The 22,738-nt window shown below is 32.1% G+C and overlaps 2 protein-coding genes across 4 annotated transcripts; one reads left to right on the top strand and one right to left on the bottom strand.

Moving 5' to 3' along the window:
* Positions 1 to 15,680: 15,680 nt before the first annotated feature.
* Positions 15,681 to 20,292, bottom strand: LOC105785574 (transcription initiation factor TFIID subunit 15). 3 transcript variants are annotated; one of them, XM_052633201.1, is made up of 8 exons: positions 20,039 to 20,292; positions 19,577 to 19,749; positions 19,141 to 19,487; positions 18,826 to 19,017; positions 18,368 to 18,451; positions 16,739 to 16,820; positions 16,526 to 16,652; positions 15,681 to 16,113 (listed from the first exon to the last, which is right to left on the bottom strand). In XM_052633201.1, exons 2-8 carry the CDS (start codon positions 19,694 to 19,696, stop codon positions 15,908 to 15,910), a joined length of 1,158 nt encoding a protein of 385 aa, XP_052489161.1. In that variant the 5' UTR covers positions 19,697 to 19,749; positions 20,039 to 20,292; the 3' UTR covers positions 15,681 to 15,907. The 3 variants fall into 3 exon arrangements, with proteins under 3 accessions (XP_052489161.1, XP_012467140.1, XP_012467139.1); XM_012611686.2 differs by having other exon boundaries at positions 19,577 to 19,719; positions 20,039 to 20,290; XM_012611685.2 differs by having other exon boundaries at positions 19,577 to 19,732; positions 20,039 to 20,285.
* Positions 20,293 to 21,865: 1,573 nt separating this feature from the next.
* Positions 21,866 to 22,738, top strand: LOC105787280 (glutathione S-transferase U9). The gene is made up of 2 exons (XM_012613674.2): positions 21,866 to 22,216; positions 22,297 to 22,738. Exons 1-2 carry the CDS (start codon positions 21,893 to 21,895, stop codon positions 22,654 to 22,656), a joined length of 684 nt encoding a protein of 227 aa, XP_012469128.1. The 5' UTR covers positions 21,866 to 21,892; the 3' UTR covers positions 22,657 to 22,738.

The following is a 22,738-nucleotide window of genomic DNA, read 5'->3' as shown; positions in this document are numbered from 1 at the left end:
AGTAGAACACGATTTTCCAAAACAATAATTGTTTTCTAACACTACGTTTCCGCACCTCAATTTTTAAATAACATGTTTTCGTAAATCATTTGCTTTAACTTAAGCTTTCGCAACAATAAGGTTTTGAAGGTGATAACTTTTTAATAAACCTCGATTGAAAATAAACAAACGCAAACTGAGGTTTTATACAAGTTTTAAATGGCAAGAAGTTTGAAATTTCAAAAAGGGTTTTTAATGAAAACATGTTTTTCGAAAACACTTCAAAAATACGGGCCTAACTTCTAAGCCGGGTTTGGGGTGTTACAGAAGCCAAAAATCATCCCTTGAGTAATCTGCTACTGTAATGACACTAACGCTGACGAGGCCAAAATTTTGAAAGGCATTTTGCAGTCCAAAAAGGCCTAAGTTAGATTTTAAGTGAGAGCATAATTGTCTTTGTTAGGTTAAATTCCATTGAACTATAAATACTAATTTATAAGCTTCGGAGTAGATTTTGGAGGTTGAACATTTTCTTTACTTTTCATATTTTTAAATTAGGTTTCTTTTCTTTTCTTCTTATTTTTAGATTAGGTTTTCCCTTTCTTTTTAGAATAGATTTTATTTTTTTATTGTTTTATTTCTTTTTTCTTGTTAAAGACTTTTGTAAATGGAGATGGATCAAGCTTTTGGGTGCCATTGATTCCACATCTAAATGAGCATTTCTTACCCTTACCTTTAAATCGTGCATATCAACTGTTTGATAAAATGTTTATTTGGGTGTTAAGCTTTCTTATGTGTTGATATTGCTTGTTGGGTAATTGACGAATTGATTGTTAAATTAAGTTAATGTCTATGTTTGATTGTTTGGTTTTTCTTTTATATCGAAATGTTTCATATGCTAGAATTGATGCCTCTAGTGGAGAATCTACATAAATGAGACCGAAAGGAGAGTTTATCATTAGATAGTTTGATATAATTGTGCCAAATAGTGAGACCGAGAGGAGAGTTTAGGTGGTATCTTTTAGTCTAGAATGAGACCAAGAGAAGATTCCTAGCTAAGAGTGGCAAAAAATAAAATTGGTATAGGTTTACTAGCTTAGTTACAATTAATGAATCAATCGGCCATCATTTTAATCCATTACATTATCTAAAACAATAGGAAGAAACTTTAGTTTAGTTTGTTTAATTGATAGTTTAAATTTAGTTTATAAACAATTTATATTTGAATTTGCACTAATAATTTTTTACTCAATAGATTAGTAATTGCTTAACTTGTAATTAACTTGATAAACACATTTACCAATTTGGAAATCCCTTAGGTTCTATCCTTGGAATACTCGAAGTGTTCCATTGTAACACTTATAAATATTGAAATTGACCTGTCACACTTGCAGTAAAAGTCGCTTTTAATTTCTTACATTTTGTGCTAATTCTCTACTCAGTGTATGTACATAGTGGCGCGATCAATAAACAATTTCAAAAATTTCTTGAGGTATTTAAAAATTTATCCATTAATATTCCTTTTGTTGAAGCTTTAGAATAGATGCCTAGCTATGTGAAATTTATGAGAAATTTTGTTCGAAGAAAAGACAGCTAGGTAATTATGAGAAAATAAAAATTACTATAGAGTGCAGTGCCATAATTCAAAAAAAGCTACCTCTTAAGTTAAAGGATCCTATGAGTTTCAAGATTCCTTATGACATTGGTTCTCATACTTTTAGTAAGGCACTCTGTGATTTGGGAGAAAGCATTAATTTGATTCCACCGTCCATAGCTCAAAAATTGGATTTGAGGGATATCATGCCTACCTTATTCATGTTGCAATGGTTGATAAAACTCTATGTTACCCTAAAGGGGTGGTCGAGGATGCACTAGTGAAAGTGGACAAGTTTATTTTTTTGGTGGATTTTATTATTCTAGATATTGGAGAAGATATAAAGACTCCACTTGTAACAACCTGATTTTCAATGGTAATAAAACAGTAGTTTCGAAACCATAATTTTTTGTCGTTTCAACCCGTAAATATTATTTATAGAATATTTATGGAGTCATTAGGGTCGTATTAAAATTTGGTCAAGAAGTTTTATCGTTTAGATAGTTAATTAAAGAAAATGGACTAAATCGTAAAAACTACAAAAAAGGTTAATCGCTATTGAGTTAAATGTGTTAATTGAGCATAATATCAAGATTAGAGGGTTTTAATTGGTAAAATAGACCTTATATAAATTAAGTGGACGGTCTAGTCTAGTATTTAAAGAATTTTTATTGATTTTAAAGGTTAAAAAGTTAAATAAGTAATAAATAAACACAAACAAAACATGAAATCTATCATATTCTTCCTTGATTTTCATGCTAAAATCGAACGTCCATGGTTGTTTAAGCTTTGAGAATTGGCCAAGTTCAAAACCTTGCATGTGAGTGATTTCTTTACCTATTTCTTGTAATTTTTATATTTTTGAGATCGTTTCAACTAGGTCCAGCTAGCTCGTACCTTCATTTTTGAATTTGTTAAAAATTTTAGAAGTTGCCATTGATGACTCTTGATTGTTTTTGGTGATAATTATGTGTTTGAAGCTTTGATTGTGATTTTTGGTTGTTTTGTAAAGTGATTTTAGTTAGTTTTTAATTAAAAGGATTAAATTATTAAAATGTTAAAATCACATGGTTAATTGGTGAATAAAAGGTGTTTTGTGGACTATTTAGAAGCCTTGAACATTCGGTTGGTATACTGAGTTTTTAGAAATGGTTAATTTGATGATTTTCGGGTTAAGGGACTAAATTGCATAAATTTTAAAGGTTAGGGGCAATTATGTAAATTTTGAAAATGAAAGGGTATCAATTGTAGAATAAATTGGAATATGAAATGTAAGCTAATAATTGAGAAATTTTACATTTTAGATCAAGACCCTGTTGACTTATGTGGAAAATTGAAAATTTTAAAACAGTCTTTAAACATCTGCAACTATTACAATTCAGTCCAGATAAGTTCGTTCGGTTTGTAATTTAATATCTATATGAATTGTATGATGATATGATACGAAATAGTGGATACTAGTTGGTCAATTGATGATGTAAAGTTGTTTGGAAAATGTTATTGAATTTCGGTACTTGGGCTGGATAAACGCGAGATAGAGTACAACTAAATGATGGCATGTTATGCGGGGTTGGAGTGGAGATTGATGTGGCGTGCTTTATATATATTTCCTGAGTATACCGTTCTACTATCCTATTCTGGCTTGTTATATGGGCAGATCTATAGCCTACGGGCTAGGCACTTAGTGCCGAGGTGTGTTATCGGTTGGATTAGCTCTCAGGAGTGTTTGGTGTGTTATTGGTTGGATTATCTCTTATGAGCATTTTGCGTGTTTCGATTGGATTACTTATGTACTCGTATCTATAAGTCGTTCATCAAGTCGTAGATTATTGTATTATAACTTGTTTAATGACTTTGAATGGCATGACATGTACTTGACATCTTGAATTGACTCTATTGTGGACATTCATGTTTTCCAAAAATTATTAGTTGAGCTTTGAATTGAACTATGTATTTCATCGGTTTGCAATTGTGGATGACAAGAAATATTTTTTGTTGAATTATATTTGATTAAATTGTTATTGTTACTTCGGTAAGATTTATTGTTTCTGTTCATCGAACTTACTAAGCTTTAATAAGCTTACTTGTGTTACTTGCATTTTCTTGTAGAGATCTTTTCGTGAGACGGACGATTAGATCAGTACACAAGTCATACTATCCATCTGATTACGATGGTTTTTGAACGTTTATTTTCGATTATATGGCACGTAATAGGTTGTTATCTCGATGACCTCGTTTGATATGTATATATATATCTATAAAGCATGTAACTAGTTCATCTTTTAATTGACCTTGTCTTATAATGTGATGATAGTTATATGGTTGCTAGGTTTGGTGGTGAATATAGTTCATTTTGTGAAATTGTGGTTAAGTTTTTGGTAACCTTTTCTAGGAATAAATATGGTACATGTTTTATCTTAATTAGTAAGTTATAAGGTTAGATATTTTGCTTAAAATTGATAAGATCATAAGTTTTGAACGGATGAATGGTTGATGATTTATATTATTGTATAAGTGTGTATACTTGTGGTACCATTGAGGGTATATTGGTTAGACACTTAAGATGGTTGATTTAGCATGTTTTGAGAATGTTTAATGGCATTTTGAATAGGTCAATTAATCTTTTAATTGACCTTGTCTTGTAATGTGATGATAGTTATATGGTTGCTAGGTTTGGTGGTGAATATAGTTCATTTTGTGAAATTGTGGTTAAGTTTTTGGTAAGCTTTTCTAGGAATAAATATGGTACATGTTTTATCTTAACTTAGCAAGTTATAAGGTTAGGTATTTTGCTTAAAATTGATAAGATCATAAGTTTTGAACGGATGAATGGTAGATGGATTGCTTAGTGTCCAAGAAATCTTGAAATGGTAAACTTGAGTTTTAAGGTTCGTTTTGGTGCACACGGCCTAGGACACGGGCTGCCACACGATCATATGCCATACACAGTTTGAGACACGGCCCGTGTCACAGCCATGTGTATCAAGTCAGTGGGTCACACAGTCTGGTACACGGCTTACGATACGACCGTGTGATCTAAGTCAGTGAGTTACACGGTTTAATACACGGGCTAGGACACGGCTGTGTGTTCCAACTTCGAATACTCACGCGGCCTAGGTTATGTCACACTGCCTGGCCACATGGCTTTGTGTCCCCTATTTTTGAAAATTTTCATATTTTCCTAAAATTTCTTGACTTGTTTTAATTTAGTCCCTGGGGGTTTTAAGATTATTTCTTTAGTCCCTTAAGCTCGATTTAAGCCTCGTAAATGTAAGTTATTATTGTAATTCAATTACTTTATGGTATTTGAGAAAAAAGTATTGTAATGATTATGATTTTACCTGTTTATTTCTGTTAACTTACTGTAGCATTCTCATAATCCTATCCCGGTGACGGATACGGGTTAGGGTGTTACACCACTTATCCTTGGTAGACCATTACTTGCAGCCAAAAGAGCACTAATTAATGTTCAAGAAGGTAACTTTACCATGAGGGTCAATAATGAGCAACTAACTTTAAAATTTTTCTCTTCTTTGAAACATTTGAATAATAAAAAAGAATGCTTCTCAATTAGGGCGATAGACAAAGTTAATTTTGATTCTCTGAGAATGTTTATCTAGTTGATTTGTGCAAACTACTTTGGTTTCTAAACTTAAAAGAAAAGATGGTGTGCTTAAGGAATTTATGAGCACTTTTGATTATATTCCAAAGTATGCGAGACTAATGTCAAAGTTTGAATCACTAAGTTTGCACTTGGGATCTTTGAAGGATTTGAAGTCCTCTTTTAGATAGTCATTACAAAAGTGATATAAGGTGAAACAGTGACATGGAAAAAGGTTTGCTCGAAAACGAATTGAGCTAAGGCGGTATTCTTATTTAAATCACGACTTAAGATAAGTCTTGGAAAGTTGAAATTTTATCGGTCAAAAATTGTTTCAGGTTTTAGATATGTTTCTTTACAAAGCAGTAAAACTTCTTCAACAAAGACTTAAATACTGTTGGAGAGGCAGTGTAGATCATCGAGACGTCATCATCAAGCTTCGAATGCTTAAAATCTGAGAGATTCATGCCATGACTATAACTAAGCGCTTCTTGGGAGGCAAGCCAAGTCCTTAGTGTTTTTTTTTCTAATAATTATTTACTCTATTTTATTTTCCTTTATTTTTTCAATTTTTTTAGATTGGCTAAAAATTTTATTTTATTTTTACTTTTATCTTTTTTTTAGTTTGTTTTTATGAAGGTACAAAGGTTGTTGATAATGTAATTCCATTACAATAAGTTGAAGTACGACTACAAAGATGAGAAATTATAGACTCATTCCATTGGAGCAAAATCTATTTTCATTGGACCGAAACTAGGCAGAGAGTTTACTAAGTTTTCTGTTGGAATGGAATCTGTTTTTGTTGGAGCAAACTTAGTTTGCTAGTTTTCCATTGGAGCATAACCTGTTTCTATTGGAGTGAAACTAGGTAGAGAGTTTGCTAAGTTTTTTTTTTTTTGGAATGGAATCTATTTCTATTGGAGTGAAATTAGTTTTCTAGTTATCTGTTGGAGCGAAATTTGTTTCTTTTGGAGTGAAACTAGGCAGAAAATTTACTAAGTTTTCTATTGGAATGAAATCTATTTCTAGTGTAGCGAACCTAGGCAGAGAGTTTTTTGTGGGGGCGAGAAATATATCTGTGGGAGTGGGCATGATAACTAATAAGGGAGTGACTTGTGGCAATTCAATTTATTTTATTTTATTTATTATTTTATTTATTATTTATTTATATTATCTTTTTTATTTTATTTTATTTACTTTGGGGTTTTCTTCTAAACCTTGGAATCATGATACCTCCAATAGACCCAAGAATGGAGGCCACTTTGGGTATCATGATATCCACTGTGGGTATCATGATATCCACTGTGGGTATCACGATATCCACCTACCAAGAATCACCTCAAGTTCAAGACTATCTGAGGTATCGCGATATCTTATTCCTTGGTAACGTGATACCAACATCGTGAGGGGACAAATATTGACACAAAGGGTAGTCCTTATCCACCCAAAGCACCAACCATTAAAGACCTGTTCAAGGGTATTTTTGGCACAAGAATAGGGTCAGAATAGTTGTTTGTATCAAAAAAAATTTGACTGAGAGAATAGGAGGCCACATTATCTTAGCTTAGCCTTAGTTTTCTTTAGGTTTTCTCTTTAGTTTCTGCACTTTCTAGGGTTTATATTTTCTCATCCTCTTTCTTAGTTTTAGAGTTTATTTTACTGCACTTTCTTCTTTAGATTTTCTTTCTTAGTTTTAGAGTTTATTTGACTGCACTTTCTTCTTGTTCTTAATGTTCTTATAGTTAGTTAAATTAGTTATCATTGTAGCTTAGGTTTATTTGAACTTTCAGTCCATGTACCTTGGTTGTAATGACATTTTTAGCTTTAGTTTAATGTATTTTAGTTTCCTTTATTTTAAATCTATTAAAGTTTGTTCTTTTTATATTTCTTGCTTTAGATTTTCTTGTTGAATGCTTCTCTTTACATGTCCTTTAAGTTTTATTCCATAAAAATCCCAATTTTTCCCTTTTTTCTTAAGCTTTTCTTTAACGGCCTCCATTTTTTTCATTTCCTTGTTTATTAGTTTTATTTTCAGCATGAGTAACTAAATCTTTAAAGGGGCAGGTTGATGGAGATGTGGTGAGCTGATTTTTGGATTAGAGACCAAATCGTAATAAATTGGACTAATTTGAATGAACCTAAAAACTTAGGATTGATGACCCAAAGGGAATATCTCGGCAAGTTAGACCGAGAGGAGATCTTGTTGGGCACCAATCCATTAGTCCCAAGTCAACTGGTGAGATCGAGAGATAATCCGGATTAAATTTTCTAACTTCGAAAATTGATACCGAGAGATAAAATAGAGTCATTTTGGAAGTTTAAGTGATTTGGATCCCTAATTTAAGGATTAGTGAACCAGATTGAGATCAACCAGCCACTGCTTGTTATTTAATTGTTAATTTCGTAATTGCACACGTTTTACAATTTAGTCCTTGTTAGCTAGATCGTAGATTAGTTTAATTTCTCTTGACTTTTGATTTGTCGTAATATAATTTTCTGTGATTAACTGGTTAGACTCTTTATTTTGCACGCACGTTATTTAGAAATTGTTCAATCCACGATTCTTTTGGGGTCGATCATTGGAATACTCCAATATTCCATTGTAACACTTCAAATATTACAACTGACCTGTCACACTTGCAGTAAAGCTGCAATATTTATATTCGTTATAATCTCAGTGTTGATTTACATCTCTCCCCCGTTTGTGAGAGCGAGGGAGAGAGGCAGTCATTAACCATCTATAAATGTGTTACCGTTTATAGTTAAATATCACATTAAAAATATAGACGGTGTTTCCAAGAGTATGGGTCAAATTGTAATTTAGTTTAGTACAACGAAATACTGGTAAGTATTTCAAGGATCATACCCAAAGAATTGCAGGTTAGAGAAATTAATATTAAATTAATTACAGAAAATAAATACTAATTTAATCGAGTCACAAATTAGTAGTACGAATCTAGATTAAAATATTTATTAAAATGATTAAATTAACTAACCTAAACTAATCTACTAAACTTTCCTATTCCTAATGACTGCAATGAGAGCCTCTAGCCTATGATTGATTAAATCCCTAATTAATAAACAGAAGATTAACTAATTTCATAATTTAGGTTCTAATATGAATTAGCCATTAATTAACTAGTATTACCTCCCGGTTCTACTAATTAATTAATTAGCGGATACTCACTTATCTCCCGACCTCACTTTCTCCTCAAGGATAACTACAATGTACTCGGTTTGACTTATCTTCCAATCTCGTCTCTTTTATAATTACTTATTAGGGTTGTCAAGCCTAATAGTTTAAGAACACGTAAATTATACCAACTAATCCTATTATGAACCCTTATTTTGTTGTTAATTAATCGACTTGATTAATTAATTAGTTCAATAAACGACTTATGCAAGATATGAAATAAACACAAGAAATTATTCTAATATTCATACAATAGTTAATTGGTCAATTTAACAAAGCATAAATAAAAGAATAAAGAAAAAGATAGAAGAATGTTCATTGATAATTATATTGAAGTGCATATCCGAAGCAATATCCGCTAGCAATTGTCTTCACATCGGAATAAAATAGTTCTGACTACACAAACATAAAAATAAAAGAAAACTAAAACTGAATAGAAAATTGTCTAGGTCTAAAACAACTTACAACCTCTGTGGCCCTAAGGTTGCTTATATAGGCAACGACCTACTTGGTAACCAAGCATCCCGAGATACACTTATATACCAATGAATAACATATTTTGCTAAAAGCTAGGGTCCAAATATGAAAATTTCCCAATTGTGTCGTCCTAAGAAATCAACCATTTTCTTCCACACCAAGTTTCATCGTTGGGACCTGGTAATGCTTCTTGTCCCAACGTCGACACCATGCAATGTCTTCCCATTTCCTCGTCACAATGCCAATTGCATTTTAGGCCATTGGTAGCGTTATTAGTTTGTTGGGCTCCTTGTGTCACAGCCCGGTCATTATTCCTTGCATTCTTGGACCTCAAATAGTATCATACACACTTAATTAACTTATTACTCACTCACAAGGCTCGAATCAGCCTTACGGGTCATCGGCATAGTAGAAATTGTGTAAAAACACTTGTTTTTATTAGCTTTTAATTCTAACCAACTACTACCAAAAATGTAATATTTAATTATAAAAGTTTTAGATGCCAGACTCATTAAATGCAGAAATGACCTAAAATAACTATTACAAGTGTTGGTAAGGGAGCCACAATGGAACCTCCAAGAGCTAGCAGCACCACCACAACAGATCTCGTCTAGCGACCATGCGAGAAGCAACAGTTTGGCTCATGCGACGGGAGAGGATATGGCTACTTTCCCCACTCTAAATCCATCTCCTTTTGGATTCGATGATCATTTGCTTCCTCATAAGGATGAGGTCTATGCTGATGATTAGAGGAGTTATTTTTCCTTTTCTTTTGTACTTTTAGTTGTGAAATTTATTTTTGAAGTTTCTTATTTATGACTGTGTCTTTCACATTGAGGACAATGTGGTTATTTAAGTTTAAAGGATAGATATAGTCATCATTTTATGCATATTTTTTAGTGTCTAGTTGTGTCATTTGGTTTTTAGTTAGTTTGCATGTTTAGTTAAAAATGATTGGTTAGTTCTAGTTCGATGATGATACACCAAGCGTCAATACTTTCGAATTAAAAGATAGTTTCGCATTTTGCAAATTCTGTGTTATTTTCTTGCAATTGATTGTTGGAAAAAATTTGGTTAGAAAACGGTTTTCTTACACAACGAAAAATAAAAATTTTGAAAATCGACCCGGTTTGTGATATTTATAGCAATAAACCCTAGCCTGAATTCACACCTGTGTTTTCAGATAGACAGATCTTTGTCATTCCCGGCTTTCAACCAAACGATCTTCTCCACTATTCTCGTACCACTAACTGCTTCAAATGTGGGCTCGAACAATTCAAATCAAACACAGAACTAGAAATAATTTTCTTCTCTTTATGTGAAAATAAAAAAAACTCTTCTCAAATAGAAACCAACAAAATAGTTATTCCAGAAAATATATTTAATTCTTAGAGAATAAAAGTTTCTTTATTTTTTAGCGGAATAACGATACCAGAAAGTTGTGTTAATAGCTTTACCAATGTCAGGGAGAGAAAGTAGAACCCTTGTTGAATTGTAGAAGTTTGTTTCAACTAGAAAAATGAAATTCTAGTTCAACTAGAATGTAGTGGGCGAAAACCCTAGTTAATGATACTAGGGTTTGCCATCCCCCTTTGTTACATAAAGGGTTTTTGGGTCTTTTCCATATCGGGTCCAATTACAAGTACTTTCTGTGCTTTTAAACCAATACTTATAATTGATCCAACAAAATATTTGTTTTTCTATTTCCAAAAAATAAACTTCAATATATTTCCAATTAAATAATTTTCTCAACCCAATTCTAATTCCATTAAAATCATGACGACTTTACCGGAAAAAATCTATGAGAAAATATATTTAATGTTTCCACATTCAACAGTTTACTATGATCAAATGATTTATTTCCATTTTCAAACTTTATTTATTTTGAAAAAATAAATTCATTCCTCAAGTCATTTTCATTTTCATTTTCATTTTCATTTTCATTTTCAATTTGGAGAAACCACATTCATTTCCAAATGATTTCATTTCTCCATTTTCATTTTAGAGAAAACCTTAATCATTTTCAAATGTTTCCTATTTCTCCATTTCATCATTTTTGTTTATTTGATTTAACATGCAATTCATTTTTGGTTTCAAGAAGCTAGTGAAGGGACCAATTAGACATATGCAATTGAAGCTCAAATGATTTATAATTAAGTTCTAGCTTTTCGCCTATTAATTGTAAACTCATTTAGTCACGAAGTCATTCCACTGTAGTATTGTGACTGAGCTCTCCCTAACGGCATACCATTACGAAAGTAACTCGATTAGTGCTCGTCCAATGACCTTGCCATTAGTGTGTTACCCTCATAGGATATCCTTAATCTCTTTGGGATAATATTCGTTCTCCCAATATGATCCTATTTTATCTCATGGTAACCATCACATCTTCCTTCATGAAAAGTCAATTATTATCAAATAGTAATAAAGTCATTCATCATAAAGACGAACAACCCATGGTCATGTTTACTTTTCATCAACCATGTAATGCCAATGAGAGGATATCATTTACCCATGCCTCGGGCTATAAATTCCACTATTGTGAAAGACGCTACATACTGCAAAAGTTATACACCAATACACTAGCTTTCGATTCCTTATCTATTCGAACTCAGACTTTTACTTACATCAAAATGTACGAGTCACATATACATAGTTTGTCATCCACTCAGGATTTAGGTATGTCACTATGAACATAATAAGTGAATAATCCCCTAAACGGATTTAGGATCTATTCTTCTTAGGTCCTGTCCGATGTACTGTCAGTCTAGTCAGTCACACCTATGTTTCTATCTTTTGGGACTCCAATGCCTAAGGCAAAGCATCTCCACAATTAGACTTGATAGACGGCATATTAGTCTTTCAATCTGTTTGTTCATTTCCAATTAGACTAAAGACATGCTTAGATTCGTCTATTAATATAAGTCATCTTTTTGTATTACGATCCGACCACGTAATATCACTTAGTATTAGTTTAAACATTAGACAATCAATGTGCAACATTTGCTTTCATTTTACTTTGCGTGCAAAAACCATATGAGGACAATTATACAAAGTATGTTAATGTAATCAATGAATTTGTTTTATTAACCAATCTATTCAAAAAAATTACAAGTTTACAAACAAATACACTACACTCGAGCCACTAGATCCAGCATTTATTGCCCTATAATTTTGTGCACATATTTCAATCTAGTAGTTTACTAATGACTAATTACATGTGTTTGTAAATGTCATTGAAATTGAGCCTAAAATTTGTCTGATTTCTTCTTGAGGTGAAATCATAGGTGAAACTTAGTTGAAGGAATGATTTAGGCATTGCTTGGATCATTTGTGCCTTTCAAGCTAACTATACATATATAAATACCTCTAGTACCCTTTTTTGAGCCTTATATACCCTTTTCTTTATGCATTCACCCTTTATAAGTAATGTTTAACTTATAGCCTAACCGAAATTAAGCCTTAATGTTGAACTGTTCTCAGTCATTTGTTTGTTTACTTTAAGTGTTAGCTCTTAATGGGTATATCTTTTTAACTTAAAGTATTGATTGGGATAGATAAAGACATCGATGTGGATATTTTTGATTAAAGAGAGGATAAAGCATGATTTTTTTTGTGTATTTTTTCTTTGTTTTTGTTTTTTAAAGTAAAAATGAAAAAATAGAAAAAAAAGGAAAATTGGAAAAAAAAATAAATGAAAGCACTTATGTTATCATTGAAAAAAAAAGCAAAAGTGAGTTGTTTCATTGTTTCTTTAGTTGAGTGCTTCGTCTATTTAGTTTTCTTGTGGAGTTTTGTGTTAGTTATGTTACCTTTATATCTTGTTTTGTCTTTGAAGAATGGAGAGACAAGGAGGTGAGCGTAAAAGATGAAGTTGAACATGAGTTAAGTGTTTAATATGGGGAAGTGGGGAATGTACATTTAGCTTATATTTGATCCATAAGCAACTAGTGCCTAGAGTTTGAGCCTAAATTGACTCTTCATCCATATGTTAGCTCGAGCTTACGTTACAAGCCGAGTAAAGTCCTATTGACCTTTAACTAAGTTTTATCATGCATTAATAGAAAGATAGATTGAGAAGCAGACATATGAGACTTTTTTTCAATAACGTTTAACTCATTGTAATTCGATTTGTCTTAATTGCTAGATTTGAAACATTCACACACAGATACATAATAAGTATCAATTGTAGTAGGAAATTTAGAATTTCAGATCTTGAACTTAATTTTGATATGAGGTATTGAGGCAATTTCTGACAACGATTAGGACTAACTAATCTAAGTAGGGTACGTAGTAGTGAGTGTCCTTTTCTTTTTCTAGGAACTAGAAAAACTCTAAGTTTGAGGTGTGATAACTCTAATATCTTAGAGTTATTTATTCCTTATTTTAGTAGGATTTTTACTTTGTTTTATAATTTAATTTTGTTATAGGAATTTTATTTCATTGATGTTTTAAGTTAACTATATATTTATAATGTTAAATGGGAATATTTTTCGATGTGTTCTTATCCAATGTAGGTCCAACAAAGCATGTGAAATAATAGCTTGACATAAGCATATTTCCATTCCAATGGAAAATGTCTCTGTCCTAACGAAAGCAAACAAACGACTTTTCGCTCCAACGAAAAGATTTTTCGTTAGAGTGGCACACATACCTGATAGTTTTTCAAAAGTTACAATTTTTAGGGGTTAAAAAAGGGAAAAAAGAAACAAAAAGAGGGGAGGGAGAAGAGAAAAGAAAAGGAGCTGCCCAAGCTTTCACACATCAAGAATTGACGAATTTCAATGAAAAGATGGAGTTTCTCCAACATTCTTCATTCTTGTTTCCTTTTATTATGTCTACTTATTGTTTTAATTTTCTCAAATTCTCCATGAACTAAATCTCTTTTCTAGGGTTACAATGTATCATGTTTAGTTAATTGAATGTTATCTATTTCTATCTTTTTTTTTAATTGTTGATGGAGTTTAGATTATTTATTCATCCTTGTTCTTTTTTTTATAATAGCCTAGTCAACTATTAGTTTGACAAAACCTAAAAAAATCAGAAGATGACTTTTCTAAAATGAATAACTTTTGGTCTTAATAAGATGGGTCAAACCGTGATTTGTAATTAGGATAGGAATATACCTGATTACCTTGGGTAGCCATAATTGGGGTAGTTCTTAATCAATTTGGTCTACATTATTGGCATAAGAATATAGCACAATAGTTAAATTAAATTAGTTCTTTAATTGCTCGGAAGAGAATTAAGAGAAATTTAATTCCCCAAGTTAATAACAAACTCTATTAGAATAAATTGGGTGGACATAGATCAATTAGCTAACGATTGGATGAAATTATAGTCCTAAGATTTTACTATTGATTGTTTATTTGATTTAATTTGTATTGATTATTTTGTTTACTTTTAAATTAATTTTATTATTGGCTAATTTGGATAGGTTCTAGAGTAATATTTGGTGATTGACTTTTGATTAGTAATAGTTCTCTGTGAGATCAATATTTTATACTACTTGGAACAATACTTATACTTGATATCAAAATATCTATCTAACAATTAAATAAATAAAATTGACTCTGACTAGCCAAAGAATTTTATAGTTCCGTCCTAAGAAAAAGAAAAATTACAAAATTTACCCAAAAACATACTTTGGATTTTTAAATTTTCTAAGTACTTGACCATGCCATCATTCATCCAAATAAATTCGTCTGATTTCAACCAACACTTATTTTCATCATAAACTAAAAGTTAAAAAAAAAATGGGAAAAGAATGCTTGGAAGTTGACTTTTGGGTTTTTAAATTAAGATCGATTTTGGAAGCCCTAACATATGATTTTGACAAAATCCATGATTCTTAAGCTCAAAACTCCAAAACAATGTCTACTTAGTAGTCTTTCAGAAAAATCTAAGACAAACCAAAATCACAAAATTGAAAGTTTCAAATTTGGGTCAAATAAGGATTTTTTTTTTTTTTTTTTGAAACCCAAAATTTCAACTTTGAGATATGAAAAATGTAGGACTTTTCAATTCTTAAAGAATTTGATCTTATTTTCAAAATCCAACTTTCCATGAATCACATTAAAAGTTTAAAGGTTCACATTAAACAAATATCAAATAATAAATAAAAAACAAGCGAAATCCAAAGTTTCTTAAGGGTTGTCGACTTTTCCGATCACCTAGTCCAACGTCTTTGTTTCAGTTTTCCTTACAAGATTCCTAATTTGTTTCAACTCACAAGATTTTCTAATTGTAGAAAACTAAAAAAAACCTGCGTAGAAATAATAGTTCGCATACTAACAATTATATGATACATGCATCCATTTACACATATTTATACATTTTTTTATCAATTTAATCACACAAGAGAGAGTAACCTAGGTTCTGAGGTCAATTATTGGAAAAACTCGTATGAAAACCATTTGAGTTGACATAATAGAATTTTAATATTGTTCATAATAAATCAGATCTACCATAGTATTTGTGTTTGTAAGTATTGGAAAGGAAGAAAACGCAACCCTGGGTTATCTTCCTTTTTCTTTTCAAAATTGTATTTTGATACTTATTTATCACAAAGTAATATCTTTTTAAAATGAAATAAATATTAAAAAATACTCATATTCCAAACTATGTTCACATATCCAAAATGTATTCTCATATTTACGAATTGTTTTGAGTTGTAATAAAAGTTCATTTCATTTATGTAGAATTGTTTTTAAATATTAAAACATTATTAAAACGGTAAATATTAAAATTAAATTAATTTTAGAATTAAACACATTTCATTTAATTTTGAATAATTTTAATTTATTATTAAAATGACAAACATCATCAATCACACCTTTAAAGAAATTTGATATTTCTTGAGAAATCATCTCACGGTAATAAAAACCATTTTGATGTCTTAAAGAAATGTTTGAAATTTTACACATTTGAATACAGAGATAAAAGTAGTCCGGAGTTTCAAGAATGTTAAATTCCTATTCTTCTGTTAAAAAGACTACCAGAAAAGCTTAGAAACAGCACTGCAAATCAAGTTAACAATTTCAAAATTCCTATTCTTCCTTTCTCAGTCAAAGTACCTGCTCCGGTCTCGGTCTCGGTCTCGGTCTCGGTCTCGGTCTCTATCTCGCTCATAATTATAATCACGCCTCCGATCCTTTCCCCTATCCCTCTCTCTACTTCGGCTACGGCGTCTTTCCCTATCTTCACGCTCTCTATTCTTGCTACTCTCTCTATCTATGCTTCTTTCTCTTCCATTCCTGTCAATTACACCTGCCAGATACCCACTTTTACTACAACATTATGATACTCCAAAACATCAAAACACTGCAGAAGGTTTAAGTAAATACCTTGTTTTATTTAAATCGAGAAAAAAAACACCTTTTCTTTACAGGGTAAAAATTTAGAAAAGAGTTGTTTTCTTTAGGTTGAATAAAAGTGAACTACACCTATATGAAAGTTTTCAATGAGTACTTATCTGGGCTAAATATGATATGAAATGTGGTCACCACCCATATGTATATAGTCCAACTAATATGGAGCCTAGAAACCTAAACTAGGAGGACCCTATATCTTTCATTTCCAGTTTGTCCAGTTAATTAAATAACCTTGACATGTATGACGATCGGTATCTAAAACAATGCATCGCCAAATGAAGTAGTTGTCAACATAATGAACCCAATACCTAGTTCATCAACCTCCCAGCCAGCACGGCCTGAACCTGGTAGCACTCGAGCAGCTTCAGCTTGTTGTGTTTTTGCTCGGAACTTTTTCTTGAGATTGCCAAACTCATCATACATCTCACCATCATCCTGAGATTACACATAAAGAATTACCATCAAATTAAGATATTCAATGAACTAAGCTTCAAGTAATGATAACAGAGATGTATTATTACATCTTCTGCCTCACGTCGACGTCGCCTTGTTTCCTCTATCTCTTCTTCATCAAGTTCTTTGTAACCACCAGCACGTCCACCTCTGTTAGCCACAGGTTTAAAGCAAACGTAAGATGCTTTGCACATAGTAGTAAAAGTTGAAGGGTAGAAGGAGTGAAAGCTCAGTGATACTGTAGTAAAATGACATAAACAAACTAGCATTTCACTCCATCAAACGTGTCAAATCAATGAGATGTGAATAAAATTAAAAGAAAAGAACACGGAAGAGGAAATGAATCCAATGCTCTAATAATAAAATTAATTAACAAGTTGAAGAATACCGTGAAAGCACATAACAAGAATGCCTATGCAGTAATGGCAGTTACTCCAGAACATCAGTACAGAATCAGGTAAAACCATTTAAAAGGAATAATGCACTTTGTAGGAGAATGTATGCAATTCAGGTAATAAGAGGAAACTACATTTATTTTCAGTTTTCCCTCAAATGAAGTGAATGTCTAACTAACTAAATTTAGGAATCTTCTTGCTCAGTAGATAGCCAGTTGCACAACAAATTCCACCAAGTTCAAATAACGGTAATGAGTAGCTAAGGAGAAAATGATGGAACAAACTTTAGAAAGTTGAATACCAGTTGTACTAACAAAACCCAATCAAGCCAATAAAATAGGGTCTAACCAGCATATCAAGCCCTTAGTATCATCGCAAAGCAAAATAATTGACAAACATATTTAAGGAAAAATGATGGACACCAGAGTTCCAAGACATTGGCTCAAATAAATAGTAAGAAAGTAGTAAAAGGAGTTCAAGAGGAAAAAAAAACAAAAAGAAATAGAAAAAAACTGCCTGCCTGACTACATATCAAGGAGCAAAATTGATGCACAGCAAACAAAACTCAAAGCATAAGCCATTTTTGTTCTGAAAAATATTTTTCAGTGAAATACTTAAAATAATAATGACAAAGGAAAGAATAGTTTGTGGTCCAGGCCGTTGTGTGCCCTCTAATCATGAAAAAAGAATTGCTCAACTATGAAAGAGATGAAGTACAGGAAAATGGAAGAATTAGCTGGTGTATTGGAATTTTCTTTTATTTTCAATCTCCTTCCAGTAGAGGGAGTGTGGTACAAGTTTGTTTTGGAAAAAGGATCAGTAAGCAAAGCCACGTTTTAGCAACTTTATATGTATTGGCGAAGTTGAAGAACAAAAGGGGGTGTCTCATGCTTGATTGGCAATAGCAAAGGCAACAATATCAATACTGTCAATGAAACATGGTTCTCAGCCTTCTCACCATAACTCAGAAAAGATAAAAAGATACCAAAGAGAAATCATTGGAAAAAAGAGAAATTGAGGAAACGAGTTAATACAAATGCCCATCCAAAACCAAAAGGTAAATCAGAGAAAAAAGACACACTTGTAAGATTGATGACTTATTCATATATGAATTAAAGGTCAAAATCACCTCAAGGATACTCTTACAATTAGAATGAAATGAAGCAAATGATCAAACTACACAAAGCCAGCCTAGAAAAGTAAATCAACAATACAAAGACAAAAGATCAATTTTTCAATGAAAATATCCACGAGGTTTCAATTTGTATCTAAGATTCAAATATATCAATTACTTATCAATACCTCACACCGCTCTCATTGTGACCAGGTTTATTAGTGTTGCAAATATTGCATTTCATACGCTTAGCCCAGTTGATGTTACCACACCTGTTAAACAGAAATTCAAAGAATTGACATAAATAACATTGCGCAAAAGATGACTTTGTATTCAAATATAAAAACACACCAGCATTTCTTAACATTGGTAGAGTTAGAAATGTTAAAACATTTAAAGCACCATAAAAACCATCCCTAGTGGCTCCGAACCAATTTGCACAATACAGCAAAATATTAAAGACATCCCTTTGGCTTAGCTCAAGTAGCCAGAGAGGGGGCATGCTAGGCTAGAGATCTCAGGTTCAAGCAGTAGTGCTCTCCTTTATACCAAATAAACAGAAAAACTAAAAGGAAATATTGACTTCCCTACGACCACACAAAGACCAGAAAAAATAAATATTTCACTTGAGCATTAGAAGTCATACATAGGGCAAGGCCAATCATTTGGGCCAAAAAGTCCACCGGTAGCAGCTACTGCTCGGCCATGACCTCCAGAATCAGGAGCACCACGACCCCGCCCACGACCACCAGCCCCTCCGCCACCAGATGTACCTGCAGGTCGAGCAGTTCCGCATCGATTGCACACACCACGAAATGAAAAATTGACATTGGAACAACTGCAACCAGAAAAAATATATATTATATGAATTATGGACAAAACAATCAGAGGTAAAGACAACTGGAAGGAAAAGTTATAAAAAGAGCAAGAAGAAGCTGCTCACCAATATCACATCACAGACCTTGTATTCGGACAGAGCCAATCTCCCTCCTGTTGCCACATCTTCCCTGAAGAATCAAGCCGACCTCTACCCCTTCCACCACCCCCATCCATGTCCTTTGCTGCATCGTCCTCAAATCCACCACCATCAGCAGCTGCAGTTGGAACATCTACACCAGCATTACTACTCTTACTCTCTGCCATAAAAACACCAATTGTGCTCCCATGGAAATCCTTGTCATTAAACCATTCAACAGCAGCTAACGCAGCATGTGGATCCTCATAAGTAACCGTTGCATCACCTTTTGGCTCATTTGTCACTTTATCTCGGTATAACCATACCTTAGGTCGACCAGTTCGCTTATCTTTCTATAAAATCAGCAAAAATACGACAATAAGTGGCAGATAACACAAACAACTGCACACATTTTGTTTTTACATCAAAGCTTTATGAATACCTTTAGCAAGCCAATGGTTCCAAAATACTCGGCTAACATACTTTCATCAGTTCCCTCAGGTAAATTACAAACATAGATGGAACCATTTGTAGGGTATCCTCTTCCTGAATTGCTTGGCATAGTTTCTTCACCTCATCAAAATCCTTCTCGAAAGTTCTAAACAAAATTAAATGCTTCGCTAAATTTATAATTAGAAATAAATGTAAAAAAATGCTTAATTGATACTGCATAGTGGCATTAACAGAAAATATTATAAAATTTTATAAATATTACAACGAAATAAACACAGATAGATCTCACCTTAATTCTTTTTCTTATTTTTTAGAGGAAAAAGAAAAGATTGAAGCTAAATCGAAATTTTAAACTAAATAAATTAAAAACGCTAAAATTTAGAATAATCGGGAAACATAGATAAAGATCTGAAGCGTAGAAATTAAAGGAAAGGAGACAAGGTATTCTCACTGGTAGTAGAGGCGCAGGCGGCGGTGCTGGAAGATCAAATATGTGAAAGTGATGACAGCGGTGATTTCGACGACAGCGAAACCGGCGGTTTCTTTTGTCTTCCTCCTCACGATGCGACTTGTGGATAGGGCTTCGTTTTGTTATAACGGGTGCTGCCGAGAGTGGCGTCTCTCGCTCCGGTGCGGCTATTATTAATTAATTAAGCTCTTATATTTTTTTAGTGTATCTTATTTGGTTACTAAATTTGATTTAATTACTTAATTTGATATTAGATTCAACAAATATTTAACATATGATCTAATAAAGAAATAAAAATATTTGAATACTAAATTCAACATTAAAATTGATAAAAATAAATAAATTTCGAACTGAAAAAACTCTAATATTAAAGTAAATATTAAAATCAAATTCATATATGACAAAAAAAACTTAAATTCAAATTTCAAATAATATAATAAAATAATCATTTGTTCAAACAATAATATTACAATTGCTGAATAGATAAATTTGTTAAAATTAAAAGAAACTAAATCTTTTATCTAAAAATACTCTTTGAAGCTATTAATGCAAATTCAAAACTTTTATGGATATAGAATCACCACATCACACTAATTTCGCTCTTCTAACGATTTTAAGGGGAGTCCATGAGCTCCCTTTTGAGTTGGAACAAAAGCTGAAATTCGATAAACCGACTTATTCATTATTTGGGTTGCTAGTAAATTGTATGGTTAAATTACACTATTAGTTACTTAACTTTGATTCTAATAACATAATAATCACTCAATTTTCAATTCAATCATTAAACTTTAAAAAAATAACAAATCAATCACTAACGTTATCGAAAAGTGACAAATCAATCACCTGTTTTGTTATTAACTGTCGTCGTCGACCATTAGTGACTGACTTGTTATTTTTTTGAAGTTTGATGACTGAGTTGAAAGTTAAATGACTATTTTATTATTGGAATCAAAGTTGAGTGACTGTTGATATAATAAAGGTTAGTATAAATTTTGACTATGGGCTAGATTTTAAAAATGGCCTTGAATATTTGAGTTTAATCCCGGTATATTTTCTAAATTTTTAATATATTATATATATTATGTAATTTATCCTACATAAAAAAATTAAATCTATAGTAATATATAATATTATAATATAAATATTAAAAATATATTAAAATATGTAAAATGGTAAAATGGATATATATATATAATTTTAATAAATAGAAAATTATATAAAACTATCAAATATTGAACTAAAAATAATATAAATAGTTTTCAAAAAATATGAAAGAGTTGCCTATAAGTTGGGTTATATTAAGTCAAGTATAAAATATGTTAATATCATACACAAACTCAACCTAACTCGGCCTATGAAGGCTCATCCATTGCATTAATTATACAGTCTCTAGTCTTTTATCTCTAAAATATATAATAACTTATAACTAATATTTTTAGAACCAGACCGATGGTCGAATCAATCAGGTCATCGGTTTTTCGGTCTGACCAATTTGATTAAAAAATTATTAAAATTTAAAAAATAGTTTAATAGTATTTGATCTAATCGGTTCAAAATCATTACCTGAACCGGTACTCCTTTTGGTACCGATCCGACTGGATAGATTAAACATCATTGTTTATAACCAAGATAATTGATTAATCCCTACATCAACGAGATTATGAAGTCATGTGAAGAAACGTAGATTGGATCTAGTTCACATTGTCCTGGCTAACTAAACTCGTTATTCTATTCAGCAAGTTGACTTTCTTTTTAATTTCTATGTTCAACACAAGAGAGAGGTGGACTGAATAAGTAGTTGTTCACATGGACGCCATGTCCAACTAAAGGTGTGGGATGGAGAAGCAGAACAAAGTGCTGCTACTCGGAATATGGGCGAGTCCATACACAAAAAGGGTAGAGTTGGCACTCAAGCTTAAAGGCGTATCCTACGAGTATGTTGAAGAAGATATGTTTAACAAAAGTCCATTGGTGTTCAAGTACAATCCTATTCACCAAAGGCTTCCAATACTTGTTCACAATGGAAATCCCATTGTTGAGTCGATTGTCATCATTGAATACATATCAGAAACTTGGAAAAATGGCCCCCCAATTTTGCCTGCTGATCCCTACAAAAAGAGCCAACTTCGCTTCTGGGCTACCTTCATTCATCAGTCGCAGGTACGAATATACACCAATATCTTTAAAAACAATGGATGTTCACTATCATTTTAATTAATTTCATATTTTATTGGGTGTAGTTGTTTGAGACAATGGTTAAAGTTTTGAAATCTGATGGAGAAGAACAAGAAAAAGACATAAACAAGATGTTGGAGACAATAAAGGTATTGGAGGAGGGAGTGAAGGACATTTTCCCAGACGACAACAACGTGGGATACCTTGACTTTGTAATATGTTCAGTGTTTAGCTTCCATGTTGCCATGGAAGAGGTCCTTGGGATTAAAATGGTAGACTCGGAGAAGACCCCACTGCTACACTCTTGGGTGACGAAGCTAAACCATTTAGCTTTGGTGAAAGAGACAATGGCTCCCAACCACATACTGGTTGAGGTTCTTAAGGTCGTCCGACAGAAAGCACTGAAAGCCGCTTCTGCTACTTGATCTAAGAAATAAGATGTTATTTTGTAATGTTGGGATAATAATTTCCAAGGCAGATCATGATAAAATCACTATATTTTTTTTT

Source organism: Gossypium raimondii, chromosome 1 (genome assembly GCF_025698545.1).
Source record: "Gossypium raimondii isolate GPD5lz chromosome 1, ASM2569854v1, whole genome shotgun sequence".
NCBI classification, from domain to species: domain Eukaryota; kingdom Viridiplantae; phylum Streptophyta; class Magnoliopsida; order Malvales; family Malvaceae; genus Gossypium; species Gossypium raimondii.
This window is presented reverse-complemented; position numbering and strand designations above follow the sequence as displayed.

Bases quoted from the DNA above. Each gene is read 5' to 3' on its own strand.
- LOC105785574 (XM_052633201.1), bottom strand. From the start codon at position 19,696: ATGCCAAGCAATTCAGGAAGAGGATACCCTACAAATGGTTCCATCTAT. The intron at 19,488-19,576 runs GTATTCATAAAG...CTGATTTTATAG, and splicing joins GAACCATTGGCTTGCTAAAG to AAAGATAAGCGAACTGGTCG. The intron at 16,653-16,738 runs GTAATAATACAT...GTGTAATCTCAG, and splicing joins GTCGACGTGAGGCAGAAGAT to GATGATGGTGAGATGTATGA.
- LOC105787280 (XM_012613674.2), top strand. From the start codon at position 21,893: ATGGAGAAGCAGAACAAAGTGCTGCTACTCGGAATATGGGCGAGTCCA. The intron at 22,217-22,296 runs GTACGAATATAC...TATTGGGTGTAG, and splicing joins CCTTCATTCATCAGTCGCAG to TTGTTTGAGACAATGGTTAA.